The sequence below is a fragment of the Falco punctatus genome (assembly GCF_963210335.1).
Source record: "Falco punctatus genome assembly, chromosome: 12".
Taxonomy (NCBI): domain Eukaryota; kingdom Metazoa; phylum Chordata; class Aves; order Falconiformes; family Falconidae; genus Falco; species Falco punctatus.
In genome coordinates, this window is record NC_137592.1 from 13,078,580 (window position 1) to 13,097,983 (window position 19,404).

At 43.5% G+C, this 19,404-nt stretch overlaps 1 protein-coding gene across 5 annotated transcripts in view; it reads left to right on the forward strand.

The window, feature by feature from the left end:
* Positions 1–12,630, forward strand: part of RASGRP3 (RAS guanyl releasing protein 3) — a 61,929-nt gene extending 49,299 nt beyond the window's left edge. For 4 of the 5 annotated variants that reach the window (XM_080408183.1, XM_080408181.1, XM_080408182.1 and 1 more), the window contains 7 exons: positions 1,429–1,545; positions 3,820–3,935; positions 4,723–4,870; positions 8,315–8,351; positions 10,460–10,585; positions 11,019–11,383; positions 11,887–12,630. In XM_080408183.1, coding sequence (XP_080264309.1) covers positions 1,429–1,545; positions 3,820–3,935; positions 4,723–4,870; positions 8,315–8,351; positions 10,460–10,585; positions 11,019–11,383; positions 11,887–11,895 — 918 coding nt within the window. In that variant the 3' untranslated portion in view covers positions 11,896–12,630. The remainder of the gene's footprint in view (positions 1–1,428; positions 1,546–3,819; positions 3,936–4,722; positions 4,871–8,314; positions 8,352–10,459; positions 10,586–11,018; positions 11,384–11,886) is intronic. The other variant, XM_080408184.1, reaches the window with a different exon arrangement.
* The last annotated feature ends 6,774 nt before the right edge of the window (positions 12,631–19,404 follow it).

Sequence of the window (19,404 nt, forward strand, 5' to 3'; positions counted from 1 at the left end):
CTAAAACATTTTGTAAGTGCTTTGGGTATATAGAGCTGGATGACCTGGTTCACTGTATTTCTTGTCAAAATTGAATTCTATGGATATAGAGATTTTTTTATCTTCCCAGATTTACTTGTGTAGATTTGTATGGTGAGTCAAGAGCCACTGAGGAACTGATAAAAGCTGTTCTGACAACTGGATAAAGAAAAGCAAAATTAATAAAGCAACCCATGAACACATCCTTTTTTTTTTTTCCCCACCAAACAGTGGAGTATGAGCTTGTAACCATTTTTCATCTCAATGTCAAAGTCTACGATACCTTTGTTATACTCAATAATAACTGTAACATCTTTACCTGGCTTAATTACCTCCCTCTCAACACCAATCTGACAGACGAGACCCAGATTTCTTGCTCATCAGCTAATACAGAGAACTTCTGAGGCTGTGGGCCATCTCCCTCCTGATATAAACCATGCTGATTTTTTTTTCTGCTTGACACTGCTTGACCTGCTAGATGTCCAGTGGCAGATGCAGGAGAACGCCAGTACACCTTGCAGCATATTTCATGCTAACTGGTGATTTTTTGCAGCCTTACCTGAAACTGTGTTCGGGTCTGTCCTGTACTTTCTACTTGAACAAGCTGAGCTGCATGCCAGAGCTTCTCCCAAAGCACCACAGTGGTGTGGAGGGATTCGGGCTCCAAGCTCTGTGCATAGAGTGAACTGTCAGCTACCGTTCTGTCAAGACCAAGCTGTTTTCTTGTCTACTAAAAGTAGTCTGGCTGGTGTTACCTTCAGAGCAGGTCAAAGGTTAGCCCCTTTCTGCTCAGGCTGCTTAGATGAATTAAGCTGTGCCTCCTGGCACATGTCAGCTGGAAACCAGTGGCATTGCTAGGGACGATTCTGCCCCTGCTCCTGCCTCCTGCTCTCTGCCCGGTGCTGCTGCGCAGAGCAGGAGCATTAACTTACTCAGGCTGCTGCAGTCCCTTGTGTGGCTCCTGGGCACGGTCGCTCTGGCAGGGAGCTGGGGTCAGGCTGTGTTGTGGTGGAGAGTTCCTCGGGGGCTAGAAAAGCAGGTTTCTGGGCTTACCTATTTCTGATGCCTGCTGCATCTAGAGACCCTCCTTCCTTCGCTCTTCCTCCAAGTTTCATTGCTGTTGAAGCCCCTGGAGATGGCAGTGGGGAAGGTCCGTCTGGTTTTGCTTCTGAGCTTGCTGGGTGCTGCCACTGCCAGCATAGCTGTGAGATGCCAGAGACCCCAAGCAAGCTGTTAGCAGAGGCAAGTGACCCTTTAAAACCTTGCCTGATGTTTTGCTAAGCACATTTTTACAGCACAGGGATTCCAGTGGTTTGTGGTTGTAGCTCTGATATACAGAGATGCTTTTAACAGGAAATTCAACTTCATAATTCAGACTTGAAGATCTTTGTGTTCTGATCCATCTCTCAGCAGCCTACCTCCCCGACGACCCCTAACAAGCCAGTAGTGCCACTGGAGTGGGCATCTGGAGTGGTACCAAAACCTGACCCTACAGTCATTAACAAGCACATACGAAAGCTGGTGGATGTAAGTATTTGGAAGACTATGCTGGTCAAAGAGAATGATAGCTTTGATATTGTCAGCGTTATAATTAATTTCAAGCTTTTCAAGAGATTGTTATGGTTGGGATGGATTTCAGACATCCAATAACAAATTTGAGCCTTTACTGATACATTCAGAAATACTCATTTTATTCCTGCAATCAGCAATGAGATTAGTAAGCAGGTTTCTGGATGCAAAGGAGGAATCTTTCAGGAGCATCCAAAACCTGGCTGCTGTTCAGTAGATTTGATAAGCAAATACAAATTCAGAGGGCAAAGTTGAGTTTTCCCAGCTCTAGCCACCCAGTTTACGTCTGGTAACAGACAGCTGGAAACAAAAGTACTCGGAAACAAGGATTCACACATTACTAGGTTCAGAGAGGTTTTCTGGAAACCCTATTTCTGTTTTTCAGCTTGCTGTCACTTGACTGTCCAGAGCATATTATGTATGGTAAAGATAGCACTGTCTTGGTATCGTTTTCAAAATGTGGGCATCAGGTCGTGGAGCCTTATAGCTGGGATCTTCCAGCTTCAGTCTGGAAGGTGATGTGTTAGGTAATGCAAACAAACCCAAACACTACCAGGTTCCTCTGGAGAGACTAAGCTGTTGTGTTGGTGTGTAAGGGACTTCTAGTGATGTGTGAGCAGCATGCAGAGGAACCAGAAACGCGTTGTATATAACGAAGCAATATTTTCTTCTGTTTTTTACAAATTAATAACTCAGTCCAGGAGGTACTATTGAATTCTGACCTAGTCCATGTTACAGGTCATTAATTGGGGTTATGTTGATAAGATAACTTAGTCTTCAGTTTCCTCACTCAAACTTCAAATAGATCTTGTGGTTTACTTTTTGTACATGGTCTTTTTTAAAAAAAGTTTCATTTTTCCCTTAATGTGGGATGCCAGAACTGCACATGCTGTTCCTGTATTGCTTTTGTCAGTGCCATATGTGTGATAAAAATCACTCCACATCCAGACCTCTCTTTGATAGCTTGTTTAAATAGGAAGTCTGTCATAACTCCTCACTTTTGCCAGAATGTGCTGTATCAGGGGTTGTTCTGGTTCCTGTGGACGAGGAAAATTCCACAACTGTGGCCTGGTTTGGAACATATGATCTTGAGTTTGACAGCATTGAAACATGGTTTGGGGCTATTACGGATACAGCTTACCAAGAGGCCCACACCACCATGTACAGCCGTCTTTGTTTTGCCAGTCTTTGTCATTTACTAGCTGCTTTGAGTTGTGCTTTAAGGCATTGTTTTTATGACTCAAAGTGCTGAATCCTGCTTGGGTTTGCATATTGGTTCCTTCTTGCTGATGCGTTTTTGAGGTCTGCCAGCCATCAGTTACAGGTAATTTGATAGGTGCTTAGAAATCAGCTTCATCATGTTCTTGTTACAATAAGGAAAAATGCAAAAACCTTTCAGAGGTTTCAGTATATTAAATTCTTGTCTCTGTCCACCAAATCTTGATCTAATGAGAGTTTGTGCTTCAGTGTATGTCTTTCAGACAGTCATGTTGACTCTGACACTCGTGTTTTTCCTATCAGCTTCACACGTGGCTTTAATGCCTGTTGCACATCTCTGCCATCAGCAGGACATACAGTGATATAGTAATTCCTTAGCAGCTAAGGAGGGCTTCCATCACTTTATGCAACCTTTTAAATTTGATCCCATGTCTGTATTTACTTAGTGGTGAGCTGGGGTGGGTTCATGGAAGAGAATGGTTGTTAGCTACAAAGTGCTCACGATCTGGATGTCAAAGTATTAGTAAACAAATCAGATTGAAACAGTGCTGTGGCAGAGGAGAGGTAACTAACAGAGAAGTGAAGCCAAAAACATCTGAAATACTCGTGGGAAAGCTGCTGTTAGGTTGGTTTTGGTTTATTTCTTTTCTTGTGATTAAAAAGCATACTTAATGAAGCAAAGGGACTATGTCACACGGGGCAGAATTTTAGTGACATTTCCAATAAAGAAGGAAAACAAAGCAAGAATAATTATGTCTGTAGAGTTGTAGAGGACCATCACTACATAAACACTGAGGTCAAGTTTTCTTTAAAAATTAGTCATTTTTTCCCCCTGCAGTCCAATAAATATGCATGTTGTAGTACTAAGTAGGAATAAAAGGAATAAAACAAGGCAACAGAGCACCTGATTAGTAATGTTAGTCATTAAGTTGCATGTAATTATAAGGTTGAAGAGCTGGTATAGATTCAGGATTGGCTAGATATTAGGACAATAATTATTTTTTTTTGTCCCAGTCTGTCTTTAGGAACTACGATCATGACCATGATGGCTATATTTCTCAGGAAGATTTTGAAAGTATAGCAGCCAACTTCCCCTTTTTGGACTCTTTCTGTGTGCTGGACAAAGACCAGTAAGTTTGGAGACTTCTTTGTGGTTTTTTTCTTTTCCTCAATTTAAAAACTCATGAAAACCAAATACTGAAGAAACAGTGTTTCCCAAGCCTCTTGTGTCTGACATCTCACCTAAGGAACTGAAGATCACTGAAGGCTGAATTCTGTTCTCATTTAACTTCTTATGCTGTGGTCGGTTCTATAAGGCCACCCGGGTCAGAGTCCTGCTTTACCTCGTACTTTAAAAATAATTTCTGTAATAGCTTAATGAGGAATTCCCACTGGGACTGAGTCAAAACCCCTAGATTACCAACAAGGTACAGTGGAGATTCTGTATCCAGACCAGGCATCAGACCAATGAAGCAAGTAAGTTGTGTACAGGAGAGGGTAAATGAGTATATGTAGCAGAGAGGGTAACAAATATTCTGTGAGGTATATATAATTTATATTCCCTAGCCAGTTTGGCCTGATAATTTTTGTTGTCTAGAATCTCTTTGGCTGTCAAGGCTGGTGGCCAGCCAGGGACACAACTGCTTGGTCTGTGTGAGCAGTAAGTCAAGGTCCTTCACTTAATGGCCTGCGCTCTGATACCACAAAGAGGTGAGAAACCAAGGTCTATGCTGCAAGTTCAGTGTCTGCTGTTCAATGAAGGCTAAGAACCACAAGGCTTTAAGGTTTTTTTCTGCCAGGACTGTTGCAGCTCTTTCAAAGGACGTGCTTTGTGTACTGCCTGTTTTTTGAAATGAGAAAATCCTGAATTGTTCGGTGCTCTGAGCAGTGACGGATCTACTCTTTTTGCCCTAACAGAGATGGTCTTATAAGCAAAGAAGAAATGATGGCTTACTTTCTGAGAGCTAAATCACAGTTCCAGTGTAAAATGGGACCAGGGTTTATTCATAACTTTCAGGAGATGACCTATCTTAAACCAACTTTCTGTGAGCACTGTGCAGGATTTGTAAGTATGTTTTTAATAATAGTCTATCTTAAGCGCAATTTTTTACCCTGTTAACATAGACAGGGTGAAACTGGTTCCACACATTGTAAAGTCTTTTGGCCGTATATCTCGTTGCATTCAGAAGCACAAAACATTTATTCATGTTGTAGCTGTGCTACCCAGTTTTGTTTCTGTGGTTCCTGAATACTTGGCATTCATAAGAATTACTGTCGCGGGGAGGAGGATAAAATTATGTTACCTAAAGGATATTAGAGACTATATGAATGGCTTTGCTTGGTTTATCTGAAGTTCTTTAATTTGGCTTGACTTCCCATGTAAACAAGCTCAAGGGAAAATGGTGTCTGGAACAGAGGATGTAGATGAAGCAAAAGCCGTTCTTTCTCAGGAAATTGCACATGGCCACATAGCTATGTCCATAATTCTCTGAATAACAGCCTTAATCCTTTCTCTATTGAATTAACAGATCTTCTAATGTTGTCAAATCAGAAGTGCTTCCAGCAGTTCTGTACAATAAGAATTTTCAAAATTTATTTGTTGGGGGGCTTTATTTGCTTTTTCTCTCAGCCGTAACTTACCAGATGCCGAGTGCTCTGCACATAGCTGGGAAGCGATTGATTTTGTGAACATTTGTGTTGCTTGTAAACTTCCTCCAACTTTTCCACTTCAAACCAAGTACAGTAAAGAAAAAGGAATTACTATGATTTAAAAGTTACTTTAATGCACGTCCTCCACTGAAATCAAATGTCCACATTCAGACAGCTAAAGCAGTAAGGGCAGAGGGCCATGTCCTCTGCTTATGTGTGGCCACGTACAGGGTTTAAACTCAGACTGTCACCCCTGCTCTCCAGCGCAGAGCTGCGGCTGCTGGCAGTGGCAAAATCTCCAGCTTGTAATATGTGAACTTTTCCACTAAGTAATATTTCTTCGTGGCTGAAAGTAACAGTAACAGCACTGTTAGCACAAAAACGTGCCTCCCTTCAGACCAGCTGTGGTGTTCCTGCTCTTGTCCATGCTGCTTTTGTGAGGCACTGCTCTTGGTCAGATGCTTACGGTCCTTACCACAGCCACCGGTTAAGGCCACAGGAGGGAAGGAATTCCACCTATTTCTGCAAGATTTTCAAAAACCTTGGAGGCGACATGGTCAGTGCTGATTCAGGAGCAGGCTGGTAGGCTCTCGAGCTGACAGCTCTGGCAGGCTGATGGGGCAGGGACGGTCCCTGGCCTGAGCCTACTGTTTCAGGCTGCCTGCAGCCTCAGGAAGACGTCAATGCATTCGTGACACCCTGTTCATGTTTGGAAGGCTTCCATAGGAAAGCAAGGCCCAGGAACTACCCTGCCATGTCCTCTCCACCAGATATTTTTCTCTTGCATCGATTTGCTAGTTGGTCATTGTTGTATTTTTCATATCTCCTTGATTGCATCCAGTGCAGGAATACAAGTGAGTAAGGGATTGTACAGGAAATGGAAATAAGGTCATTTTTCCTGTCAATTCACTGAAGTCATTGGCATTCTCCTGTGGATGAGTTGGGCTGACAGGGCAGGAACAAACTATAAAATCTGCTGCATATTTGTTCTGCATTTCCATGCTGCTCATCCACGGGTGGAAACCTAATTTCAAGCTGATGCACTGATTCACAGTCAAAATAATGTGCACTGACAGTGCAGCAGGATGAATTGACATGACAGTGCAATGCACGCAGTATTCAATAAAATACCTTTATTAAAATGATAGGAACTTTAAAGGTCAAGCTAAAACCAAATGCCATTAAGCAGCATGAAATTGATATGCCCATGGCCAGTCACAGTTCCGTCCCACAGCTTGAGTTGCATTGCGTGACAGGGTAGGTGACCAGCTATCCCACTGAGCTTTATAATCTGAATTTGCACAGATCCTTTTACTTAGAAGCTGGCTCAAGCCAGCTTTGCAGCAAAGCTGTGTCAGACAGATTCAAAGATTTAGGTCAGAATTCATGACAGGGCACTTCAGCTAAGCTTTCACTGCGCTGTGTGACCACAACAGTGGTGCCAAATTTGAGTAGGCAGAAGATACAGGGCTAAGAAGGTGAGAAGAAAGATCTTTGGTGGGAACAGATTAGAGCTTAAATGAAAGAAATAACAATCCGTGCCTTTTACAGTGATGCTGGCAAAAAGACCTGGGAAAAAAAGTCATTGCTGCTCTTTCAAGAGGGGCTGGGGGGCTCCACTGTCACTGTCTGACCACAGCAGCTGCATTCACTGTGCATATATACAGCATTAGGAGGAAAAGAACAAGCAGCAGGCTTTCTTTGGACCCTTCCTCCTCTGTTGTCCCTTCTGTTCTTTTATTCACCGTTCTTTCACCTTGTCTAATCTATTTTGCTTTCTCCAAGCCCCCATTTTTCATTGCAAATTCTTTTGTGCAGTGTATGGGATTCCCCCCACCCCCATTCTGTTTATTTTACTCTTTCTTTTGTGTTCTGGATGTTCTCCAGCTGTTCCTTCTGAATATTTCTTTAATGACCATGTTCACCCCCTGCACACTGTGCGTGGATTCTTACAAATATGGTGAGGAGTCACCTGCGGTTTCAACTGTCTGGATGTGCTCACCCTCCTTGGTAATGTTTCAAATGAGTTCAGGATAAATAAACACTGGAGTGCCTGGTTTTTTTTGCTTTTCTTTAATGCTAGAGCTAGAAAAACTGCCCTTTTTTCTCTCTGCCTCTCAGAGTGAAAATGCTTGTTTTTATGCCATGGCTGTAGATACAGCGCTTCTAAGTGTATTGATAAAAATTTGATAGGGAGTTTTCCTACTTCTACGCAATCCTGCCCTTGCTGCAGTGAAATCTTCCCAAAAGTGGGACCGCACACCCTGCCTCCCAGAAGTTTAGCATTTGGTTGTTATGTATGTCAACGAGCTTCTGGGAGGAGGCAAAGATGGAATTTAGTGGCTTTTCTGCCTGTTTCAGTCTTCAGCCTTTTTGTAGATGGAAAAAGTCAGGTGGACAAATCAGATTGCTATGGCGAGGTGTGCTGAGGACCAGTATGGGAACCAAGAACCTAATTTTTATCCCTAGTGGTGTTTTCTTTGGCTGTGTTTGAATGGCATGGGTCATTCATGTATCTGGAGAATGGATGAACACTGGAAATGTTACGTGAGCCTAGAAGCAGAGTGTGCTCTGCTGGTTTCAGTAAGCTTGATATGATGGCAATTTTTCACCCGTTCATGGAACCAAATGTCATCTGTGTCTCTCCTCCTCTGGTAGTCCCAGTAAGCAGTAGAAATAAGGGGGAAGCCACACAAGTCTTATCACAATTTGAGGGGGAGGTCTGCCTAACAGGAAGGGTGTTAAGAGCAGTTGTATCCTGTTTGTGCTTTTGTAGCCATTGGTACTTCCTCATTGTGACCTTGTTTTCCGTTCGGCTTTCTTTTCTGATTCCTTAACGTTCTTTTGTCTTTCTTTGCAGCTCTGGGGCATAATCAAACAAGGCTACAAATGCAAAGGTAAATAAATATTGGATGGCTTTTTCAGGCTGTAGGTGATGGGTTTTAGCACAAGTAGGTCAACTGAATTTTTTACTGAAATGGCATCTGCTCATCCAAATTTTGCTTCTACACTTGGTAATGTCTGTGAACAGTGACTGCTGGTACACTATGAAGTCTCACTGCATTAGGGGACATAGCACCCAGTAGGAACACACAGGTTCTGTGAGCTAAAGGTCCAAAGCAGCCACCGACCCCATGAGTTGTCACTTCCCACCAGCAAAGACCTTGCATCTTGTAAAAAGCAAGTGTCCTCATCCTAACACTGAGACATCCTGAAATATATCTCCTGAGACTTGGGGTCAGGAAAAGGTCTGCTGGCACTGCTGTCTGTCATGTACACCCACATGCCTGTAGCGAAGCCTAACTGTTCTTGCAATGCAATAGTGGCTGAGCTAGGAATAGAGAATTATTTAATTCCTAGACTGCCCAGCAGACCTCATTGCAAGATTTTCTCCAGGCATTCAACTCTTCCTCAGAGAGAGGTGGGGAAAATATCCATGGCTAAACCAATGTATGTGATTCAGCTATTCCTGATTGCTGTCATTTGAGCAGCCACGAAAGGGCTAGTTGCAGTCTGTACTTTAACTGGTAGGATAAGGGAAGGAAGATGGAGTTTTGTCACAGCAGCCCTGTAAACTCAAGTTGAGAGCTGAAAGCTGAGCTGTGTCCTGTGCCATTGATTGCAACGGTGGCCCAACAGAGAGAGAGAGCAAAAGTGGTTCCGTAGATTCAAAATCATAGGTAATGGAGCATGAGAGTAAGAAAGCAGAGCAGCTCACTCAGATCTTGAAGTAGTCAACAAATGTATTTAGTAGCTAGCTCTTTGCTGCAGCAGCTACCAGCTGCTGTGTATGCCAGCATCACTGGAGTACTGCACCCACCATGGATGATTTCTGCCTTTGAGCACAGAGCTGTCATCTTCTGTTTTGACCCTCTGACACTGTGCTAGCAGGGGGAGGGAGGGAGTTCATCTGTTCAGGTCTGCTGCTTACCCCAGCACTGTGGATGGCGAGATAAAGCTAGACTGTGTGCCTGCAAGTGATGAAGGAGGTTCTCCACTGCCAAGAGAGATCTTTATTGTATTTGGGGGAGTGGTTACCTTTATGGCAGACAAAACCACAGCCGGGCAGGTACTTCTGTATTAGTCATATCAACAAGGTGACAGGAGAAACCAGAACTGTCACCCATCATGTTAGAGCTGCTGCCCTGAGCAGAACGGTTTTTAGCCGAGAGTTCTAAATGCAGTGCTTTGGCAGTGGCTTGCCTAGAACAAAATTTTAGGTCATGGCGTAGCAACAGAGAAACAAGGGAGACGATGGAAATGTTCAAACAAGGGCAAGGGACACAATGGAGAGAGAGCCTATGTCTGGGGCACACATCCTCCACCCTTTGGTCCTTTCTCACACACAAGATCCATCCTGCAGTCACGCTTCATTTAAATGTGATGAGTGTAGCTGCAGTGATGCAGCCCAGCAGAGGCTAGGTATGCAGGCACTCGGCCTGTTTAATCCAGGTGGGTGATACACATCCACAGAGCTTACTCTGTGCTGATGTTGCTTACTGAGCTACTTTGATCACTGTAGGTTTAAAACTAGTCTATGCTGTCCTCCAGCTGTCCTTCCAGTAGCTCAGAGTATGGATGCTCCAGTGCCTTCTGACCAAGTGTGTTTACTATAATGGGCCCTGGCTGGGTCAAATAAAAAAAAAAATAAAAAAAACAAACCACCTTTTTATGGAGACTCATGCAGTGGAACAGAAGCTTTATGCATGGCATACACAGGATCATGCCAGCAATGCCAGGTCTCTTCCTTAAGACTAATTTCTGATGAAAATATCATCCCCTTCTTCCCTTCTGCTGCCAGCTTTCTATTAATGGCTGCCATGGAAATGATCCATTTTTTTGTACTGCCCTTCACAGCAAATTATCCATTTCTAAACTCCACACCTTCTGTCAAAGTGTTTGTTCCTTCAGAGTCCCTCCTGGTATCTGTCTGCTAATAGCCCTGAGGGGTAACCAGATAGTTGTGGCTTTCCATTTGGTGACTTGACAATTCCTTTCTTTACAGATTGCGGTGCCAACTGTCACAAGCAATGCAGAGACCTGCTTGTGCTGGCGTGCAGGAAATTTTCCAGAGGAACCTCAGTGGGCAGCAACCATGGCTCCCTGCCTAGCAGTCCATCTCTGCCTCCGGGTGAGAGTACTTCTGTTCCTATTTTAAACCATTTCTGGAACCCCTCTAACAGCCAGTGTTCTTGCTGCAATGATGGCCTTAGTCTCCTGTCTGAGGCTCCTATCCTCTATACTGGCACCTCTATCCCAGCTGAAAAGAAATAAAATTATAATTAGGGAAATTGTACTTCTATTTATAAGCCACATAGAAGCAGGGGCTAGGAGGCACAGGGCACAACTCTAGTTCTGCCTTATCCCCTGAGTGTGCAGATGGAGGGAGAAGGAAATGTGTGCATACAAGGCCAGAATCATTTCCAAGCAGCATATAGATGTTGCTAATTATACCACTGCTTCATATAGACGGTTACCTCCCCCCTGACCCAGGCATAAGTTATCTTTTTGTAAAGATCTTGAAGTAGAATATTTAAAATAAACAATTCCACCCTCTCTTTCAGTCCAAGACGAAGTATTTGAATTTCCCAGTGTTGCTGCAGAACACCAGGACCTTGATGGCAGAGCTATCACCCTCGTCACTGGCTCCTCGAGGAAAATTTCAGTGCGGCTGCAGAGGGTGACCACCAGCCAAGCAACACAGACAGAACCACTCTGGCATGAGCCAGGCTGGAACGATTCAGGTTCCCATACTTTCCCCAAAATGAAGTCCAAATTCCATGGCAAAACTGGGAAGAACAAAGGCTTTGCAAAATGGGAGAACGAAAAGCCCAACGTGCAAGCTGACATGGAGCTAGAAGCTGAGGCCCCACAACACATACAGGATCACAATGGAATAGAAACCCTCCCAGAAAGACAAGAATCTGAGGTGAGTTGCAGAAGAACCCAAGGCAGTTTAAAATCTGCTAGTCTGAGGTCTTGTAAGGTTATTTTATGAATTTCAGGATGCTTTTTCATTCAAATTTGCTATTGCCTCTTGCACAAGTGTTACTTTCAGAAGAATGCACATCCGTAGATACCCATTTTCTCCACTGCAGCGTGCACTTACTGTAACTGGGGGGTTTGCTTCTCGGGGTCAGTATGTGCTTTTAGGCATTGGGCATGTCTCTTTTTGATAGTCATTAAAAGCCTGGTGGATATCTGACCAAATTCTGTGCTGTTGTACCCTTGCAAAGCACTGTTCAGGGCTCCGTGTTAGATTCACAACTAGCGTTCTAGTAAATATGATTCTAGTAAAGATGAGTCCCCGCTATGGCAGGATAGCTGTCTGGTTTCTGTTGCTGTCATCCATGAAGTTTATACATCTAAAGCCTCACACTTTTATTGACCGTTTTCGCTAGCATGTAAGTGCCTGTTTTCTTTTGGTTCCAGGATAGCTGATCGCTCACCCTGAAGCACAGAAAAATGAAGATGACAACTGTAGTACAGCAAGCACTGATGGACTGTCACAGACCACATTTGGCCATGAGTTTTCCTGTACCTCGTACTTTTAAATTCAACCATTGCCCTGTTTTCTTAGCTGAAAGGTGTTATAAAGCACTATTTATTTTCTCGTGAGTAAGCCATTTGGATGAACGTTGCATGGACACAGCAGAGCGGATCTCTGCACTCAGTGTTTTCTTTTGTATGACTTTTGTGGAAACTTCCTTTACAGGCCAGTGAGGATATATTTGGCCTCCTTTAAGTAGACTGCATCATTTCAGTATGTCTGCCAGCAACAACAATGGTGAAGACAGAAGCCAAGCATCCAAGTTTTCGATAACACTCCTTTTCCAGAGGCTTGCAGTGATCTTTTAAGGAAAGAAGTAGGTGTGTATGTTGATTAAATGTCAAACAAAAAACCTTTCATGAAGTCCTCTATGCTGAAATTCTTTGCACACCCGGAGTTTTGAATTTTGGCTGTGTTTACATTGCTACAGTGAGCATATGTATTAGTGTTCAGCACAGTGGCACCAGTTCCCAGGATCCTTCAAACGGGCGGCATGTGGCTGAGACTGAAGGAATGCCAAGACACTATGCATTTGTCTGGTTATACCACAATGGACAGGGGTCATCTCTGCCAGCACTAATTATGGTAAAATTAGCACATAATAAAACACCTTAGTTTTAAGAGTATGTGTGTATATATGTGTGTACATGGTATGTTTTTCTCTGGTTAGCAACATGCACATGTTAAGACTACATGTAATAAAGAGCAACCTCCAAACTGGCAAATGTAGATCTAGCACCTGAACTTGTAGTGGCCTGAGAAGCAGGTTTGAAGAAGCACTTCCAGAAGCATCAAGTTACTTAAGGAGCACAGCCCTCATCTGGAAAAAGAAAAAACCAAAACAAAGCAGCACAAAGCTTACACCTGAAAGCTGCCTTCCAACTTGGCGTAAGTGTATTATTATTCTTACCTCATCTCCCCACAAAAATAGGTATGTGTGGGGAGCACACACTCTGAATTAAAGCAACACAACTGTAAGATTTCCTACAAAATTCAAGTTATTGCACACTTCGTCAAGTTATAAGCCCTCAAGACCAGAGAGTAATTTCACAGACTACCCTCACCAAAACTGACAGCTGCACTCCTCTGTGGTAATTTGTCTGTAAACTGCACTGTGACTACACAATGCCTGCTCAGGTTTGCGTCTCAAATCCTGCAGGTTTCCTTTGTTTTCCAACACAACTACATACTGTTTTAAACTTGGGAGAAATACACACTGCAGAGAGCACAGATTTCCAAGCTAGGACGAGGGCCAGAAGCATCCCTCGCTCTTACTGCTGTGGGCAAAGAACAACCATTAGGAAAAATATAGTCTAGTTCCTGTGGTAAGTCAGGTCCACAGCACACAGCTTGCACACAATGAAAATGATGTGGTAGAGAATTTTAATAAAGAAATTGGTTATGATCCAGGCTGCTGATGGATCTGTTGAGGTAAGCCTTTTAACACTTTATAAGTGAAATGTTCATGTGCAACTTCATTCTTAACATCACATAGAGTTTAAACCCAGCATTTAGTCTGTAGAACTCAGCCCATTTTTTGCAGGCTTTTAAAAGTTAGTTGTAGGCTCTTGCTCTGAAAGGTGCATGCCTTCCTATTTCTGTCAGGCCCACAAACCATGCCTCTCTTAATTGCATTGTTGGACAAGAAAGTTTCTCATACATAATCTTATCTTCTCACTTACCTGCTCCCCAAGATACTTAAGCTTCTTTCCTAAGCTGTTTAAAAGGGTAGGTGCACTATGTTCTTCAGAGGAAGGCCATTTCAAGGACACATTTTTCCTCACATGTACTGTTATTAAGGCATAGACTCACATTTAAGCAAGAAAACTGATGCCTTCTACAGAAGCTGCTCCCACTTCCTAGGGTACCATTCTGCTAGCCATTACACTGTGTAAGTGTCAACCTATCGTTGACATTTCATTAATACATCTCTTGCAAGCCTGGTAGCTTTCATCAGTTAGGTGCTTACCTCAGCAGTAGTTGCTGATCAAGTGTAGACTGCAGGCTCACACAGTTGACCCTTCTAAGCAAAATATTGCAGCATCCAAGGAGGAAGACTCATCTACATGAAAATTTTAAGCACCTGCTCCTGCTGGAAACCCTTAGCTTTAGACAATTTCAAGATGGGGAACATAGATTGTGTTGCTGGCAGTAAGTGCTCATGGCCATTGGAAAAAATGAGAAGAGGGTAGAAACACAGCCTTTTTTCACCCCCTCCTCATAGAAATGTAATAATGGGAAAAAAAAAAAAAAAAAAAAAAAAAAAAAGACGAGACAAACCCCAAAACATTAACAGGCTGTTTGCAGCAGCACGCTGATCGTGTAGTTCCACAGCAAGCACCTGAGTGGAGAGACCTGGCAGGGCATGAACAACCACCGGTAAGAAGTTGGTATAAGACATGCTCTTTATCTCGGAGGAGGCCTAAATACATTAAATTTAAAAAAATCTTTTTCTCTCCTTACTTCAAGTTGGCAAGACATTTCCTCACCTCACAAAAATAATTTTAGTTCCCCAATCTAGGCAGAGCAACAAAGAATTTCTTGTTCACCTCCCCTGACTTCTCAAAAGGCAAAACATATCAGCCATCACAGTTCTGGACTGAGCTGTGCCCCTCTGCTGGTCTTGGTGAAATCCTGCCTGCTGGAGTAGAGCAGAGCAGAAGAGTGCCCAGAAGAAAAAGTCATATGACAAGCATAATGGATTAGTGAAATAGCTAAAGTGAGATACAATCCCAAATGATGCTGGATTCTTCGACCACATCCATTCTTCCCTGTTTCAGGATCTTTTAAGAAACAGGGGAGAAAGAGGCATTATATAAAAAAAAAAATCCAAACAAAAAAAAAAAATCAACACATCAAGCAAAGAAGAAAGACTCCGTCAAACTTTTACAGCCTGATCTGCAAATGCCAAAGAATGCAAGCAACAAGAGTAGGTAAAAAGTGCAAGTGCTTGGATAGACTCGGTAAAAGGTGATTTGGCTGTTTGAGCCAAACCCCTAGGACTTTCTGTATTTGTGTAAAACCTCTGCAAAGCCTCATGTGGCAAATAAGGGAGCTTCAGCCTCGCTGCTAACTTTATGGAGTAGCCCTGAGAGCTACACAAGGAGTCAAGGGGACATCTGGCTCCCTCAGAGGGAAATGCAAAAGCAGGTTTGAACCACAGCACGCTGTGCTCTAGATCTCCTCAAGAGTCTTGCCCTCCTCCCCCCACCCCCCAATTCTTACTTTGCCTTTGGGCTTTAAAAGAATAACCCCAGCTTTACAAAGAAACATCTTCCTAGACAGAAGCCATCTTCTCAGAGGTGCCTTCCTCAGGCAGGTGAAGTGTGAGGGGGCGGTGCAGGGGGGGAACACAGACAGAGTTAGTGTGCTGCCCAGAGCTAGTCTGAAGCATGGATTTTCCCCAGCTGGGAGAGGTGAGCAGTTTTCCTGTCAATACAGAAGATAAAAAGCTGAGCTGCAGAGAAAGCCTTGGGGGCAGCTGCTGCTTAAAATTTTACATTTTCCCAGAATGGAGAGGACTGGCCACTGTCACCTCTGTGGACTGTTGCTCAGAGACCCCTCTATATAAGCCAAAGCACACCCTGACGCAGCCCCCCAAGGTCTTCCTCATGGATAGCCTGGAAGCCTTTGGCTGAGACAGCCTGCGCAGCCACAGAAGGGTCTCATAGCCCAAGACACTAGTTCCAGAAGTTTTAGGCATCTATATGGGAAATCGCTGCATGTGAAGGATCCAGAACACAGGCAGGAAAAAAAAAACAACAAAACTAACCAAACAGAGAACAAACAACAGACAGATGGGGAGTAAGCGTGGGAAGAAGCATACTGAGAGAGTTCTCCCCCTCTACGTGACACCAAGAATGGAAAGGGATCCCAATGGACACCGAGCAGAGGGGGAAGGAAGGAAGGAAGGAAGGAGATCTGAATGCAGATTTCATGGAGACACAAGTGGCAGGAGAAACAAGGGCTTCTTGTTTCATGATTGTCATAGCCAAAAAAATCTAACCAAGGTTTGCTTCATTCAGCATCAGCCTGCTAACTGATGGGCCTCCGTACAGCACAAAAAATAGCTCCAACTACTTCTCAGGAGAGGTTTGACAACAGATTTGGCCCATCTGGGGACACTGGAGAAATAGATGTAACTCAAAAACTTCTTCCAAGGTTATCAGCACTGATCTGAACTGGATTTTCAAAATAAGCACTGCAGCCAAACAGGCTAAACTTATCGGAAAATTTGTGTGCTGAACTCTAAAGTGCTGTTTACAGCTGCTAACAATCTGGTCCTAGGAGACAGAAAAGCCATCAGCAAAAGGCTGCTGCTGGGGCAGTAGGAAATTTAGCCAAAAAGTCTGCTTTTTCCATGAGTTAAGTTAATGCCGGAAAGTTTAAAGAGTCCTTATCACCTTCATCTCTGCTTCATGTGTGAAAACGAGTTATGACCTTCCACCTGCCCACAGCACAGGCAGACTCCCTCTTTCTCTGGTTTTACAATAGTGTTTTCCTACTTTTTGTACTTGTTTTTCTCTCCTCTGTTGTGGGAAAGACCCACGTGGACAAGAGGGGAAATTACTGGACAATAAAGGGGAAACAATGACACTGACAGCACTCAGAGCTGTAAAAAGCACAAAGTAAACACAAAGGGAAAATATTTTTTCCCTTCTACCCTTGTTTGTTAAGCCATTAGAGGTGCGACTTATTTTAGGCCCAAGAGGGGAGAAGGCAATGTTTACAGCTGGTAAGAGCACTCGCTTTTTCAGTTTGTGCCCCTTTGAAAAGGCATAACCTGAAACAAATAAGCACATGAATGTTTTGAGAGCCTACACGGGGTAAACAAAGGAGCTCACATCCACTGGTGTACTGCTTTCCTATCACACGCTGCTGTGACTAACCCAAGGGTATCCTAGGAGGCTGATAAAGCAAGCTTACAGTTTAGCATGAGCCAACTTGTTTGAGACTGCTAGATCACACTCAACACCTTAAAAATGCGTACAGAATTCTGTAGCATCCCTGTTGTCCACAAACAATCAGAAGTTCAGAGATGAGCAGGATCCCAAGCCTGCCAGCCTTTAGCAACAACACCGAGACCCTCTGCTGCAGTCCTAAATATGGCAGAACTCATGCCATAGGAATAAATCATGTGCAATGAGCAGGCAGTCGAGGGCTTTTGTGTGCTGGCCTTCATTAACTTAACAGGGAGCTGAATTAACTTCTGGTACTCTAAGAACCCACATAAGCGTTTCAGACACCCAAAAGACTCATCAGATCTTAGTGAGAATCCTCTTACTCCCCACTCAACTCTTCCTACTTCAGCACAATTTTCATTTGCCAGATGCATAACTCATTACTCTCATGGCAACAGGACTTTAAGCTCCAGGCACTTCTCATGACTATCTACTGACATGAATCTTGCCTCCCCTTCCTCCCAGTTCTTAGTTACTTGACTGGTAAGTGTCTATTTTCTAATCAGGCCAGAGGCTGCTTGAGGCACTTGCCACTTTCATTAATTTAGATACAAATAGCAGTTTAAAGGTGACACATAGTCAAAGGCCCCACCACATTAAAGCAGGGTTACCCACAAGCTCTGGCTGAGAAGTCTAACCCATAGGTAGAAGAGCCCCTCCAGGGGCCACCAGCTGTAATGGCACATCACCATGAAGCTGCACACTTCGAGGTTTTGACTAGCAAAGCAGAGGAATCTCATGAAGTGAGCTAGGGATTACCAGCCAACACCAATCCTAAGGATGATAAACTACTCAGGGAACAGCTACAAGCCAAAAGGCTTCCTGGAGTGAGTGATGCATGGTGAAAGCTCAGCTTGATGCCCTTTCCCTTGCTGCATTACTGTTCTACACACAACAGGGGACAAGTTTTTATCCATGCCTTAGAATACCATGATCCATATGCAGTGTGGTCACGGTTGGGTTTTCTTTTTGCAAGTCTAAGTCACACACTAATGTGCCTGATGTGGGAAGTAAGTGTGTCCCCTGCTCCCCACAGCAGTTTTACTGCATGACAACACTTGAGAGAGAGTGATCCTAAGATGGAATGGTAGGGCAACACAAGGAAAGTCTTTAGGAAACAAAAGTTGTTAGGCAGATAGAAAAACAGAACAAGATGCTTAAAGCTTGTGGAAGAAGACTGGAAAAAACAACCATGGTTAAAAGGAAGAACACTGTTCCCCTGTGTAAGTGCTTGCTTACTTAACTGCCTTCTTGAACCACTGGAGTTCTCCTCCTTTCAATCATGATGCACAATGAAATTGAGCACTTATATCCAATCCACCACAAGCCTAATAATCTCCACAACCCATCTCTCCTCTCCCAGCTTCCAGTTAAGAGATTCCTTCCAGTGCAACGGGAATCACGTTTGGAAAACAGTAAATATCGGAGCATTACACAGACAATAACAAAGCAGTAGCTGTTTGCTTTCATTAATCAAAGCTGCTCTCTCCACATATACAAAGCTTGTTTTCTCTGGAGAACAAAGAAGTCACAGCACACTAGGAGGAAACAATACAGTAAGGAAAAACAACAACAGCTGGCAGAAGCAAAGTGTTTTCTTTCCTGTTGGAGAGTAAAGCCTCCTGTTTTGCCGCCTTCTGATATTTTTTTTTAAACTTTCCACCCTCAAACAGCAATAAAGTGAGACTCTGCTTACCCTAACTCCTGGAAGAGGAGAAGCAACGTATTTTGAGAAGAAAAAGCTATCTGGAATAAGGGGGAAGGGGAAGCTCTGTGCTCCTGCCTCACCCCAGCATCATTTCACCATGTCACAGTGTACAGAAGTGAGACCACCTGCTGCCACAACAGTCATAGGCTTGCAGAAAAACTGGCAGCTTGAGCACAGAAAGAAGTCTCTGAAAGTGCTGATGCAAAACAACTAGAGGGTCTCTGAAAAGCCTCCTGGGTTCCCTCTTGCTACGAACAAGTTTGCAACACCGACAGAAAACACCAGTCTCTTTCCCGTGAGGAACAGTGTGAAGAAAAGCAGAAGCTGTCAACCTGAAGATACTACATTCCCAGCAAAAGGCTCTTTAACTCTGTCAGTCTCTCTACCTTTACCACTCTAGGACTGACCCTTAAAGGAATCTTAATTCTTAAAAAACCTACTAATTTTTGTATGAATGCAGCTAGTCACCAGCTAATACTCACAAGAAGGTATTACTTCCTCACAAGGGAGGTATCTTCTCTGGAGCATCCCGCTGTAAGAAGCCATCAATACCTTTGTGAAGCAGCCCCATTCATTTTTAGATGCTCATAATTTGGACTGGTTTATGCTAGGATAGATCTATATCTGTGATCCTCAAAGACTTGGACTGAATACAGAAAATTTTTGCCTCATTAGGCTCGTTAAATTTGTTTGAAACATTAAGAAACGAGAGACATTAAGTCAGATTCGCA